This window comes from Amphiura filiformis, chromosome 1, assembly GCF_039555335.1.
Source record: "Amphiura filiformis chromosome 1, Afil_fr2py, whole genome shotgun sequence".
NCBI lineage: Eukaryota > Metazoa > Echinodermata > Ophiuroidea > Amphilepidida > Amphiuridae > Amphiura > Amphiura filiformis.
In genome coordinates, this window is record NC_092628.1 from 38,252,990 (window position 1) to 38,266,900 (window position 13,911).

The window sequence follows — 13,911 nt, forward strand, 5'->3', positions numbered from 1 at the left end:
ACTTCTGTTTCGGTTTCGGGAGTTATGTTAATTTCTGACATGAAAAACGTGAGATGAGAGGGTTGCATTACGTTTGGGTTTTGGAAAGAACCTTCTGTTAAATCATGCATGACTCAATTACAAATCTCTAAATCCCTTTCTTCTTATCTATTGATATTTTGAATAGTGTTTATCTTTCCCTAATAGATTATGATACTAAATGAGCAATCAGCTTGGACAGTTCGCACTAGGCCCTACATCTCCTACAAATCCTCAAATCCCGAAGCTCAACTCCTTACATATGGGTCCTTACTTTCCTGACAATCCTTAGATATGGGTACCTATTTTCGGTAAAATCGTGACCCTTAAAAATGGTTATGGGTTTGGAAGCTCGGGCCGCACATCTCCGTCGAAAAATAATCCAAGTACCCCCCCCCCCAGTTAATCCTAAGCCTATTAAAGTGTTTTAAGGCCAAAATCGCACCCTTCTCACCCCAATTTTACCCTTCCTCAGGACTCATAATTATTGCCTGATAATCTCCAAAATCTCACCAATTCTTCAAACTCAGTAATTTATTATAGATGCCGAGACACACACCAAAACCCATCCATATACAACCCTCCTCCAAACCAAAATAAAAGGAAGTTTAATTCACAAAATGAATGCTAAAACCGGATGTTAAAAACGATAGTTACTGTTACCGGGGGCGCCATGATCTTCCAGTTGTTTACAACAAGATTTTGTCACTTGACCAAAACCAATCAATATCTGGTAGTCAAGAGGCAAGTCAAGTGGAATAATCTCTTCAGTGGCTAAAGAAGACCTGTAGATGCAGGTCGCAAGCTACCACAGCTCTGCAAATAGTAAGTCTTGTGACTGTTGTTTTAAATCAACTACTGTACGATAGTTACTGTGTTTAAAAATATGGATAAAATCAGTCAGTTACACTTGTTTTACGGATTTTGTACTTCTTCTGTATCTAGTTCTTTTATATATTCTCACTGTCAAAAATTAGGAATTAAAACAAATCAACATTGTGACACCACAGATATTGGAACACACTTTCCCTCTGTCAAAAATTATGAATTCAAAACATTCCGGAATTGAGAAAATATTGTCACTGTTAATATTTAGGAATTTTGAAATTTGAAACACTGTAATAAAAAAGAAATAAGTTAATTATTATTTATAACTTAACTTATTAAACAAATAATAAATAAATAAATGCCGCTTCAAAGTTGTTATTATTACTTTATTTTTTTTTGAAATTATAACTTGGAAAAAAAAAAAGATATCAAAGAAGCTGATATAATATACAAGATCATTTACAGAGGGTGCATTACTGCATACCTACCAGAGGAATAAAAAAAGCCTACTCCTCTTTTCAGGCATTATTTTTTATTTTTCATTATTATTATACTCGGCCTAATATGTATTTATATAAAACAAAGAAATTAAAAAATGAATAAGAATTGCAAACATGTTGGAATTTTGAAAATAAAAACTGTACAATTCTTGAAATAACTTCTACAACAAAGTAGGAACGTACTAGACATTTCTGTCAGCTTCTGCGAGATTTTGCCCCTAAATTGTGCTTCAGGAGCAGCTGCTCCAAGAATAATCTGGAATAATATTCTAAGTCTAACATGCTCCAGGATCATGTTTTGAATGCACAATGCTCAAAGAGCATGTCCAACATGCTCCAGGAGCATGTTTTGAATGCACAATGCTCCAGGAGCATATAACAAATATGCTCCTGGAGCATAGTGTGCATTCAAAACATGCTCCTGGAGCATGTTGGACTTAGAATGCTCCTGGAGCAGCTGCTCATGGAGCATAACTTCGGGCTAAAATCTCACAGAAGCCTTCTGTCACAACCACCAGCTGGCTGTGGCTGGGAAGTAAGATATTATTATTATGCATGTGTGAGGGATTTTAATACACTTTACGCTATGGGTGATATCGATAAACAGATTTAAAGGGACATTCTACATGGTCACTAAAGCATCAGAAGCATTGAGGTCTTTGTAAATATCCCTTTTGGATGTTTTGGGCAATTCATGGTCAGTTGTCTGAGGGAGTACTTTCCGGTGGGCATCGTTCGTTATGATAATTTTCCAATTTTACAATATTTGGTGGGGGAAGGAAATTTTCTTGGGGTTGGTTTTAGGGTACTGAAATTTTCTTTGTGGTGTTGAGTTAGCAACCAAATCACAAAGACTTGAAAGCTTTGTGAAACTAATTACGTTAATGTTTTCAACATACGTTCAAAATAATTTCAAACAAAGAGGATGAAATCGTTTCTTATTTTATTATTTTTCATTCATGCTTTTATTCAAGTTCATTCATTTGTCAATATTAAAATATTATTACATTAACAACATACCGTATAAAAAGCAATTTCTTGAATGAGCTGGCCTAAATTTCAGTTTAAAAATTATCATACATTCCCACACCCACCCCTCCTCCATACCCCTTCTCACAGGGCACGGTGTAGGTGGTAGTCAAAGTTCACTTTCATACCACTGTTTAAATTTGTTCAGGGCGGCATGTGGTTTAGAAGCCCCACCCCACCCTTCTGCTACCCCTAGTTGCTTACTGCCAGGACAAGTGTGTATATTGAACGGAACTAACCCGATTATGCAACAGAATACCACTTGAATAAGGAAATAACACGAACCCGAAGTGATCAAAATAGTGCTACTTTTTGACAAACGGTCGCAATTCCGGAATTGCGTCAGTTCCTAAAATTTGACGCACCAACACTCTTTTTTCTAACCAATATTCTGATTACCTGTTATATATAAAATGTATGTCGTGTCTTTATATCTCAATAACTTAACAATTATATTCTCATCACAGAATAGAGCTTCTTCCTAATTTCAGAATAATAAAACTTTCCAACCGCATGTTAAAACACGTCTGATATTTTATAGCAATCCACTACACATACATTATAAATAAACAAACACACACATATATCTATGGCATAGTTCGCCCTCTCTTTTCTTAGCAATTACAAAATGTGGTGTCTCCCTCTTAGTGTGTCTCGTCTCAAGTTGAGAGCAGTTACCAAGCATTTCCAAAACCGTATTAACCGGGTTTTTTAGAATGACGTCATAAATCCATGCAGAACAATGCCAGTTTAGTCAACCATGCAGTCGCTGACACGGCTGTATTTGCCGACCAGAGCTACTCTTCTAGTCACAAAACAAACAAACTCTTACAAAATATTTGAGAGGAGCCCTTAAGCAAGCAAAATGTTGGAAATTTATTGCCGAAATAAAATTGCTATTTCAATGGTAAAAATCTTAACTTGAAGATTTAAGTTTTCTTAACTTGAAGATTTAAGTTTCAAGCTCTGCATGTTAAGAAAAAAGTACCGACAGAATTTCAAAATCGGTCGAATGGGAAGCATAAACATTAGCCCTTTTCCAAAAGTATTCATTCAAATTTGTGTTCTAGTGAATACATTTTACTCAGACTCTTTGAAGCTTTACCATTCAAGTGTATGGACCATTGCGATATTCCAGAAATGAAAGGAACTCTCCCTGAGAAGACATGTGATTCAAATTTCACCTATTTTTGCTCTGGGAATTCCCCCCCCAACAAAAAAGATGGTCATTTTGGAACAGTTTGTCTGTCTTCTTTATTGATTTTTAGATCATTATTATTTTTTGATCATTATTTGGGAATTCCCAAAATTGATGGTAAAAATTTACACGTCTTCTTTATTTTTTCTGGCAGCGGGACTTCTAAAAAAGGGCAGCATTATGACACCTTAAAGAAAACATAGGAATTCCCAAGAACAAATATCCCTTTTTAATGCATGGGAATTCCTGAAAATTTTGGCGAACATTTCCCTGTGTTCTTTTAGGACACTGTGAATTCCTAAGCATTTTTTTTTTCAAAACGGGAATTCCTAAATTTTGGCCTTTGAATTCCCACAAATTTATGATAAAAATTTACATGTCTTCTTTATGGGGGAGGTATTAATTTCTGGTATAGCCTGTGTGACCAATGCCTGAGAACGAAAAGGAAATTTAGAAAAATATACCAAAACAATTATTTTGGCATTAATGTTTCCCTAAATCAATTACCCTTGCTTCTATTTATTTATTTATTTCAGATGTGTTATCAGCACGCTCAGCACGAGTAGAAATACCTTCATTATGCAGCACAAAGTAAAATGAGGTAAATCTTCAATATACATACAATTATGTAACCCTCAAACACACGGAACGTCGTGAACACAATCACAGTTGAATTAAACATATTCTAAAGCGGTTCGAAAATTTAAAAAAAAATACTCACTACTCATCCTAGTAATAACACTATAACCCTAAACTGGTGCGTCCTAACCCTTTAATTGAAAAAAAAAAAAAGGATCATTATTCATTTATTTCGGTTATCATTTACTGTCTATCACTCAGCAACCAAGCAAACACAAAACGTTTTTAACAAGTTATATTTTGGATTTGTTGTCTTGGAAATACGTTTTAACAACCTTAAATGTCGGGTTATATAAAGGTCATGAAAACGTATTAAAACGTTTTGTTTGAAAACACACTGCAAACATATTTTTCAAATGTTTTAAAAATATGATATTGTAATATATTGTTTGCAAACAATTTTTTGTCAAATATTTTGTCAACACTTTTATAACATTATATTTTAGAATATTTGCCTTATTAATTAACAAACGTTGTTGAATGTTATGAAAACGTTTTATACCATTTATATAACCAGACAATTAGACATTATTTGGCAACCTTTTCTAACCTTTTGCGAATAATGCTTTGTGTTTGCTGGGTAAATGATCAGTTTACCCAAGGAGGCTAGACCCAAAGAGTAACGACTCAATTAAAATTACCGCATGTATTTAAACGCTATGGTATCCGCCATATTCGTGGCTGTGATGGCAAATGGTGTAGGCCTATATCTGGGCAGAAGTCCGGAATCAAACGAAATTTGCGTCTCTAAGCTTGAGCGTTAGAAATATGGCGGATCGGAGTCAGTACTCTTTGGTTCTACCTCGTTGGCTTAACCACACATTTCATCATTGATATGATACTTGTGACGTAATACCAGAGCAATTGCGACTATCAAAATAGTTCCACTTAGACCAAAATGTATACAACGATTCAGGTGGATCAAAACTATATACAGTAAATACATTAGAGAATAAACAGAAGGATTCGTATTCCAAAGTTGCATTTGGGTGATCTAAGAACATATAACGTTGCGTGAAGCGTTGATTGGAAATTGGGTTTATTCCAATGGTCTTCATGAGCATTCCAACGTACACATCTTCAATAGGGATATAAGGTATGTGTATTGATACAGATAATAACGGTCTAATGAGAAATCTCGAGAGCAAATAGCTGGGACCATTTAGATACGGAGGATACGTCGGAAACGGGTACAGCGTTTCTGGGACGTACCATTTTTTAGTCAAATCGTCCGAAGTATCTCTAACCGGTATCTTGTCCTGAAATAACTTGCCTTCAAAGAAGAAGTTTTCATTCCGCGAAGTCTTTAAATATTCTACAATATTGCGTAAGTTCGGCACAGTATCACTGTCTATTTTTAGCACATATTTACTCTCCTGGCAAAACGAATCGACCCACGTGAATCCCGTTATTGTCTTTAAAGTTAGATTTTGATATCTGTCGACAAAATCCTTCCAGCAAATATCACGGAACAGTTCGTTTTCTTTAGCCACTATTTTGTCATTTGAATCATCAATACTGTTTCCTAGTAGAAATATTGTTTCAACTCGTTTTCCTGCTACATACGTAACATTGGCCCATGTTTTACGAATAGAGATTCGTCGTCTTATTTCATTTGGTGCTGATAATATCAAAAGTAGAAGAAATACGTCGTCTTTGAGATTTCTTCTTTTACACAAATCGGCATTCGACTTAATATACTTAAATGAATTGTCGTTTGTCACAGATTCATTGATGAAAATGTTGTTGTGAACAAACCTTTCGTTATATGCTACTTTCCTTTGCGTTTCAGCAAGTCTCTCAAAATCAGGACTTCGTTTTGGTATAACTTTGCCCGATAACAGTTTCGTTTCGTTTGCATCAGGTACAGCAGGTACCGCAGGTACAGGTGGTGGTTTCTTTTCCATATTGTCATTCTGTATCATTCTTGGAGCAATAACTTTATCTCCACGAACATCATATCCTACGTCCCGTTGCGTACCTTTATCAGCGTCCACAAAGTTTGAATCACGAACACCTTTTAACTCAAGCATTTTCGGTTCATCACCAGGATCAGAAAGTGCTTCATTACGTCTATATTCCCGTTTATTCTTGAAATTGAACTCATTCTTCTCAACATACTCAATGACGTTAGATGATATTAATGTTCTCTCCTCCTCCTTGGTGAGTAACGCCGGATTATCACAACTGTAGCCACACATTAATTTAGTTAAAGACTCGGCGTATAGAACAAAAAGTACAGTCCAAATCAATCCACAATATGCAGATATCCCAAAGAAGATAAGACGAACTTTAGCAGCCATTTTGTTTTCTGTTCAACTTTGCTTAGCTTCGTCTGTTATGTGAACTAGCTTTGTGGAATATGGTACACAATGCTTAATACTGTGGCAAAATTTGAAGAACTACTCGATGTGGCGCTGGTTAAAATATTGTTTCTTCAATGTGGTAAAACAAACATCATGAAGTACATCTTCGTGAAATCAACATAAATGATTTTTCATGGTAAAATATTATAGCAACAATACTATTAATTGTATTATACTACTCGCCTCGTATGTACCTCACAACATACCCATGAGCAACAGCAAACAATTCACTTTCTCTTAGCATGCAATCAGCGGGTCTGTTTGCTTTTTGCTATACTCCGCATTTCGTGTTTCTTTGTTTGCTGTAACTTAGATTCTGTTTGCTTTAATTTACTGGGTTGTACTTTGTTTAACTTTTCACATTCATAAGCATTATTTTATCGACCAAGTCTTTACGTAGGTTTTAGGAAGTATAGGACCCTTATCTTGTGAGTGCAAATTTTGCTCTTTGTTGGCAGGGCCGAGAGAGATGAAGGTTAAGAGTTAGCTGAAGGCTCAGATCTTGGAGTGCTCCCCAGCCAATACATGTTTTTAAAACGTTTTAAACATGTTATATTTTGGGTTTGGGTTTAGATAAAAACGTTTTACTCACATTAAATGTCGAGTTATACAAAGGTAATGGAAACGTTTTAAAACATTTTGCATGAAAACAAACTACAACAATATTTTAAAAATATTTTTTAAATGTTATTGTAAACTATTTTTGCAAACATTTTATGCTAAATAACATTATATCATTAACAAAATAAGTTTTAAAATATTTTTTTTTAATTTAACAAAATAACTTTATGTTAGAATATTTCCAGTAGGTTATCAACAGATGTTTTTGAATGTTATGAACACGTTTTATACCATTTATATGTCCTTTTGAAACCCCACATTAAACGTTTTCTGGCAACCTTTTCTAACCTTTTGCGAATGGTGTCGAAAACGTTTTGTGTTTGATATGTTTGACGGGGCATTAGCATGATTTGAACTTGATAGTTATACATGATTTGAACATAGTTATGTTCCATATTTCGGGCAATGGTCGAGTCCATGCAATGTCCATTAAACTTATTTAAACCATAATGGATTAAACCGTTTAAACTGTTACGGAATAAAACTATTAACTCGTGCTACTGTTTAAGGGTAAAACTATTGTGGTTTAAAGCTTATCCGTTTTGAGTTGAAGGGTTAAACAACTATTGCTTAACCCTTTAAACAGTGGCCAAGGTTTAAGCTTTTAAACTTATATTAGAAGGAAGCCATGTAAGCAACGCACAATTAAGACAATTTAAGATTGTTTAAAGATTCTATATTCAGCGAATTAATAGAGTATACTTGTCAAAAAGCTCGTCCCACAGGTAAAAGCATTAAGTTAACTTAGGAAGGGCTTTGAGACAAACGGGTTTTTTTTAATACGGTTTATTACTAGTACGGTTTATTTTTCGCGTGTGGTAAAAACACGGCCAACTCATCATGCTCATGCAGAAAAATCGCACAAATAAGCAACGCACAATAAATATTAAGAAAATTTAAGATTGTTTAAAGATTCTTTATTCAGCGAATTAATAGAGTATACTTGTCAAAAAGCTCGTCCCACAGGTAAAAGCATTAAGTTAACTTACGGAAGGGCTTTGAGACAAACGGTTTTAAAAAAAATATATTAATATGGCCTAATACGGTTTATTTTTCGCGTGTGGTAAAAACACGGCCAACTCATCATGCTCATGCAGAAAAATCGCACACATGGGCCGTGCAAAGTATTTCTGTTACGTGTAATTGTTAGAAGTCACACATGAGTGAAATGGATAACCTCTATTTCGGGTGTTTGTTTTTTTTGCTGACAAAAGAGAAAATGTGGACTTTCTCTTTTAAATTGTGTCAATATTTATATTTTAACCAAACACCTGAAATTGACCCTTCATGTCCATTTTGGTAACAGATTAACATTTTTAAGGCAGTTTTAAAATCTGGACACATCCTTTTATCATTTTCCTTGGGGAAAAGGGGAAGTTTTGATTTAACAAAGGTTCTTTTATAGGTTATGGTACACTAATTGCATCAATGAGCTATCACATGGCCGGTTAGCTCAGTTGGTTAGAGCGTCGTGCTAATAACGCGAATGTCGTGGGTTCGATCCCCATACTGGCCAGATGGTAAATTAAAATTTTGTGTATTTTTATTTTCATTTTATCTTGTCTTTTTCTGTTTGTTTATATGTGACGTGTCATGTCAAAAGGAGACACTTTTGGGCGGGTTATCAATTTGGAGGTTCTTACATATCTTAAATATAGAGACATTTTGCTCCACAACGCTGTTTTCCCCAATGAAATTGGACATTCCTAAGCGATGATATGAGTTTGCAAGTTACAGTGTTATAAAATTGAAAATTGAGATATTGGCCTTTAACTCTCTTCACGCGGGTGTCGACTGCAGACGACAAGTTAAAAAAAATTCAAAAATTCAAAAATGTCAGAAATGTAAATTTTCATGATCATATTTGGAATCAGCATGAAAAATGCATTAAAATGAGTACAAACAAGCCTAGTATTGATTCAATAGTTCTTAAGATAGTTCTTGATATTTTGAAAAATATTTCAAAACTTGAACTTTTTCCATTGAAGCGCATGGCTAGCATGCAGAGCATTAAAAATATTATTGACAATGTTGAGAGTAGGAATTACCTTGAAAAATGTCTCAAAAATACACGATGCCAGTTATATTCCGGTCTGAAACTCTCAGACAATATTTTAAACTTTCATAACATCACAAATTCGCAACAAACCCAAATTGTGAAAAAATCACCCGGACATATTTTTGGCTATTTCTCCATTTACGATTCTGCCCAAAAGTAATCGCCTCCCCGACGGGGAATTGAACCCCGGTCTCCCGCGTGACAGGCGGGGATACTCACCACTATACTATCGAGGATTGACGTGATGAAACTTTCCTACAAAACTAGTGATATAACTAGTATTGTAATAGACAAGTTAATCTTTTTTGCTTCTTTGATTTTTGTTTTATTTTCTCTTTTGTTGACAAAAGAGAAAATACTGACTTTCTGTTTAAATTGTGTGAATATTTTAGGGGCTGTGCAATAATAATTATGAACCCTGGGGGAGTGTAAAATTGGGGAGGCATGACATTTTTGGCGAGCTGAAAGGGGGGGAGCAAGCAATTTTTTTGACCAAGTCTTTACGTAGGTTTTAGGAAATATAGGACCCCTATCTTGTGAGTGCAAATTTTGCTCTTTGTTGGCAGGGGACAGATGAAGGTTAAGAGTTCTTGGAGTGCTCCCCCGCAAACACATATAGTGTTTTAAAACGTTTTAAACATGTTATATTTTGGGTTTGGGTTTAGATAAAAAAGTTTTATTAAAATTAAATGTCGAGTTATACAAAGGCAATGGAAACGTTTTAAAACGTTTTGCATGAAAACAAACTACAATAAAGTTTTTTAAATGTTTTTAAAATGTTATTGTAAACTATTTTTGCAAACATTTTATGCTTAAAATTTTGTTTATACTACTCGCCTCGTATGTACCTCACAACATACCCATGAGCAACAGCAAACAATTCACTTTCTCTTAGCATGCAATCAGCGGGTCTGTTTGCTTTTTGCTATACTCCGCATTTCGTGTTTCTTTGTTTGCTGTAACTTAGATTCTGTTTGCTTTAATTTACTGGGTTGTACTTTGTTTAACTTTTCACATTCATAAGCATTATTTTATCGACCAAGTCTTTACGTAGGTTTTAGGAAGTATAGGACCCTTATCTTGTGAGTGCAAATTTTGCTCTTTGTTGGCAGGGCCGAGAGAGATGAAGGTTAAGAGTTAGCTGAAGGCTCAGATCTTGGAGTGCTCCCCAGCCAATACATGTTTTTAAAACGTTTTAAACATGTTATATTTTGGGTTTGGGTTTAGATAAAAACGTTTTAATAACATTAAATGTCGAGTTATACAAAGGTAATGGAAACGTTTTAAAACATTTTGCATGAAAACAAACTACAACAATATTTTAAAAATATTTTTTAAATGTTATTGTAAACTATTTTTGCAAACATTTTATGCTAAATAACATTATATCATTAACAAAATAAGTTTTAAAATATTTTTTTAATTTAACAAAATAACTTTATGTTAGAATATTTCCAGTAGGTTATCAACAGATGTTTTTGAATGTTATGAACACGTTTTATACCATTTATATGTCCTTTTGAAACCCCACATTAAACGTTTTCTGGCAACCTTTTCTAACCTTTTGCGAATGGTGTCGAAAACGTTTTGTGTTTGATATGTTTGCTGGGGCATTAGCATGATTTGAACTTGATAGTTATACATGATTTGAACATAGTTATGTTCCATATTTCGGGCAATGGTCGAGTCCATGCAATGTCCATTAAACTTATTTAAACCATAATGGATTAAACCGTTTAAACTGTTACGGAATAAAACTATTAACTCGTGCTACTGTTTAAGGGTAAAACTATTGTGGTTTAAAGCTTATCCGTTTTGAGTTGAAGGGTTAAACAACTATTGCTTAACCCTTTAAACAGTGGCCAAGGTTTAAGCTTTTAAACTTATATTAGAAGGAAGCCATGTAAGCAACGCACAATTAAGACAATTTAAGATTGTTTAAAGATTCTATATTCAGCGAATTAATAGAGTATACTTGTCAAAAGCTCGTCCCACAGGTAAAAGCATTAAGTTAACTTAGGAAGGGCTTTGAGACAAACGGGTTTTTTTTAATACGGTTTATTACTAGTACGGTTTATTTTTCGCGTGTGGTAAAAACACGGCCAACTCATCATGCTCATGCAGAAAAATCGCACAAATAAGCAACGCACAATAAATATTAAGAAAATTTAAGATTGTTTAAAGATTCTTTATTCAGCGAATTAATAGAGTATACTTGTCAAAAGCTCGTCCCACAGGTAAAAGCATTAAGTTAACTTACGGAAGGGCTTTGAGACAAACGGTTTTAAAAAATATATTAATATGGCCTAATACGGTTTATTTTTCGCGTGTGGTAAAAACACGGCCAACTCATCATGCTCATGCAGAAAAATCGCACACATGGGCCGTGCAAAGTATTTCTGTTACGTGTAATTGTTAGAAGTCACACATGAGTGAAATGGATAACCTCTATTTCGGGTGTTTGTTTTTTGCTGACAAAAGAGAAAATGTGGACTTTCTCTTTTAAATTGTGTCAATATTTATATTTTAACCAAACACCTGAAATTGACCCTTCATGTCCATTTTGGTAACAGATTAACATTTTTAAGGCAGTTTTAAAATCTGGACACATCCTTTTATCATTTTCCTTGGGGAAAAGGGGAAGTTTTGATTTAACAAAGGTTCTTTTATAGGTTATGGTACACTAATTGCATCAATGAGCTATCACATGGCCGGTTAGCTCAGTTGGTTAGAGCGTCGTGCTAATAACGCGAATGTCGTGGGTTCGATCCCCATACTGGCCAGATGGTAAATTAAAATTTTGTGTATTTTTATTTTTCATTTTATCTTGTCTTTTTCTGTTTGTTTATATGTGACGTGTCATGTCAAAAGGAGACACTTTTGGGCGGGTTATCAATTTGGAGGTTCTTACATATCTTAAATATAGAGACATTTTGCTCCACAACGCTGTTTTCCCCAATGAAATTGGACATTCCTAAGCGATGATATGAGTTTGCAAGTTACAGTGTTATAAAATTGAAAATTGAGATATTGGCCTTTAACTCTCTTCACGCGGGTGTCGACTGCAGACGACAAGTTAAAAAAAATTCAAAAATTCAAAAATGTCAGAAATGTAAATTTTCATGATCATATTTGGAATCAGCATGAAAAATGCATTAAAATGAGTACAAACAAGCCTAGTATTGATTCAATAGTTCTTAAGATAGTTCTTGATATTTTGAAAAAATATTTCAAAACTTGAACTTTTTCCATTGAAGCGCATGGCTAGCATGCAGAGCATTAAAAATATTATTGACAATGTTGAGAGTAGGAATTACCTTGAAAAATGTCTCAAAAAATACACGATGCCAGTTATATTCCGGTCTGAAACTCTCAGACAATATTTTAAACTTTCATAACATCACAAATTCGCAACAAACCCAAATTGTGAAAAAATCACCCGGACATATTTTTGGCTATTTCTCCATTTACGATTCTGCCCAAAAGTAATCGCCTCCCCGACGGGGAATTGAACCCCGGTCTCCCGCGTGACAGGCGGGGATACTCACCACTATACTATCGAGGATTGACGTGATGAAACTTTCCTACAAAACTAGTGATATAACTAGTATTGTAATAGACAAGTTAATCTTTTTTGCTTCTTTGATTTTTGTTTTATTTTCTCTTTTGTTGACAAAAGAGAAAATACTGACTTTCTGTTTAAATTGTGTGAATATTTTAGGGGCTGTGCAATAATAATTATGAACCCTGGGGGAGTGTAAAATTGGGGAGGCATGACATTTTTGGCGAGCTGAAAGGGGGGGAGCAAGCAATTTTTTTGACCAAGTCTTTACGTAGGTTTTAGGAAATATAGGACCCCTATCTTGTGAGTGCAAATTTTGCTCTTTGTTGGCAGGGGACAGATGAAGGTTAAGAGTTCTTGGAGTGCTCCCCCGCAAACACATATATGTTTTTAAAACGTTTTAAACATGTTATATTTTGGGTTTGGGTTTAGATAAAAAAGTTTTATTAAAATTAAATGTCGAGTTATACAAAGGCAATGGAAACGTTTTAAAACGTTTTGCATGAAAACAAACTACAATAAAGTTTTTTAAATGTTTTTAAAATGTTATTGTAAACTATTTTTGCAAACATTTTATGCTTAAAATTTTGTTTAACAAAATAACATTTTAACATTGACAAAATAATGTTTAAAAAAACCTTTAAAAATCTAAGTGTAAATTTTTTTTTTTAATTTAACAAAATAACTTTATGTTAGAATATTTCCAGTAGGTTATCAACAGATGTTTTTGAATGTTATGAAAACGTTTTATACCATTTATATGTCCTTATTATAACCCGACATTTAAACGTTTTCTGGCAACCTTTTCTAACCTTTTGCGAATGGTGTCGAAAACGTTTTGTGTTTGCTATGTTTGCTGGGGCATTAGCATGATTTGAACTATAGTTATACATAAATATTATGTTCCATATTTCGGGCAATGGTCGAGTCCATGCAATGTCCATTAAACTTATTTAAACCATAATGGATTAAACCGTTTAAACTGTTACGGAATAAAACTATTAACTCGTGCTACTGTTTAAGGGTAAAACTATTGTGGTTTAAAGCTTATCCGTTTTGAGTTGAAGGGTTAAACAACTATTGCTTAACCC

The 13,911-nt window shown here is 34.2% G+C and overlaps 1 protein-coding gene and 4 non-coding genes across 5 annotated transcripts; 2 read left to right on the forward strand and 3 right to left on the reverse strand.

Moving 5' to 3' along the window:
* Nucleotides 1-4,669: 4,669 nt before the first annotated feature.
* On the reverse strand, nt 4,670-6,515 carry LOC140158900 (beta-1,3-galactosyltransferase 1-like). Its single transcript, XM_072182172.1, has one exon. It carries the CDS (start codon nt 6,513-6,515, stop codon nt 5,040-5,042), a length of 1,476 nt encoding a protein of 491 aa, XP_072038273.1. The 3' UTR covers nt 4,670-5,039.
* A 2,126-nt stretch (nt 6,516-8,641) lies between these two features.
* On the forward strand, nt 8,642-8,715 carry Trnai-aau (transfer RNA isoleucine (anticodon AAU)). The gene has a single exon. It is a non-coding gene; the product is annotated as a tRNA-Ile (tRNA).
* A 707-nt stretch (nt 8,716-9,422) lies between these two features.
* Trnad-guc (transfer RNA aspartic acid (anticodon GUC)) lies at nt 9,423-9,494 on the reverse strand. The gene has a single exon. It is a non-coding gene; the product is annotated as a tRNA-Asp (tRNA).
* A 2,473-nt stretch (nt 9,495-11,967) lies between these two features.
* Trnai-aau (transfer RNA isoleucine (anticodon AAU)) lies at nt 11,968-12,041 on the forward strand. Its single transcript has one exon. It is a non-coding gene; the product is annotated as a tRNA-Ile (tRNA).
* A 710-nt stretch (nt 12,042-12,751) lies between these two features.
* Trnad-guc (transfer RNA aspartic acid (anticodon GUC)) lies at nt 12,752-12,823 on the reverse strand. Its single transcript has one exon. It is a non-coding gene; the product is annotated as a tRNA-Asp (tRNA).
* Between the last annotated feature and the right edge of the window lie 1,088 nt (nt 12,824-13,911).

Bases quoted from the DNA above. Each gene is read 5' to 3' on its own strand.
- LOC140158900 (XM_072182172.1), bottom strand. From the start codon at position 6,515: ATGGCTGCTAAAGTTCGTCTTATCTTCTTTGGGATATCTGCATATTGT.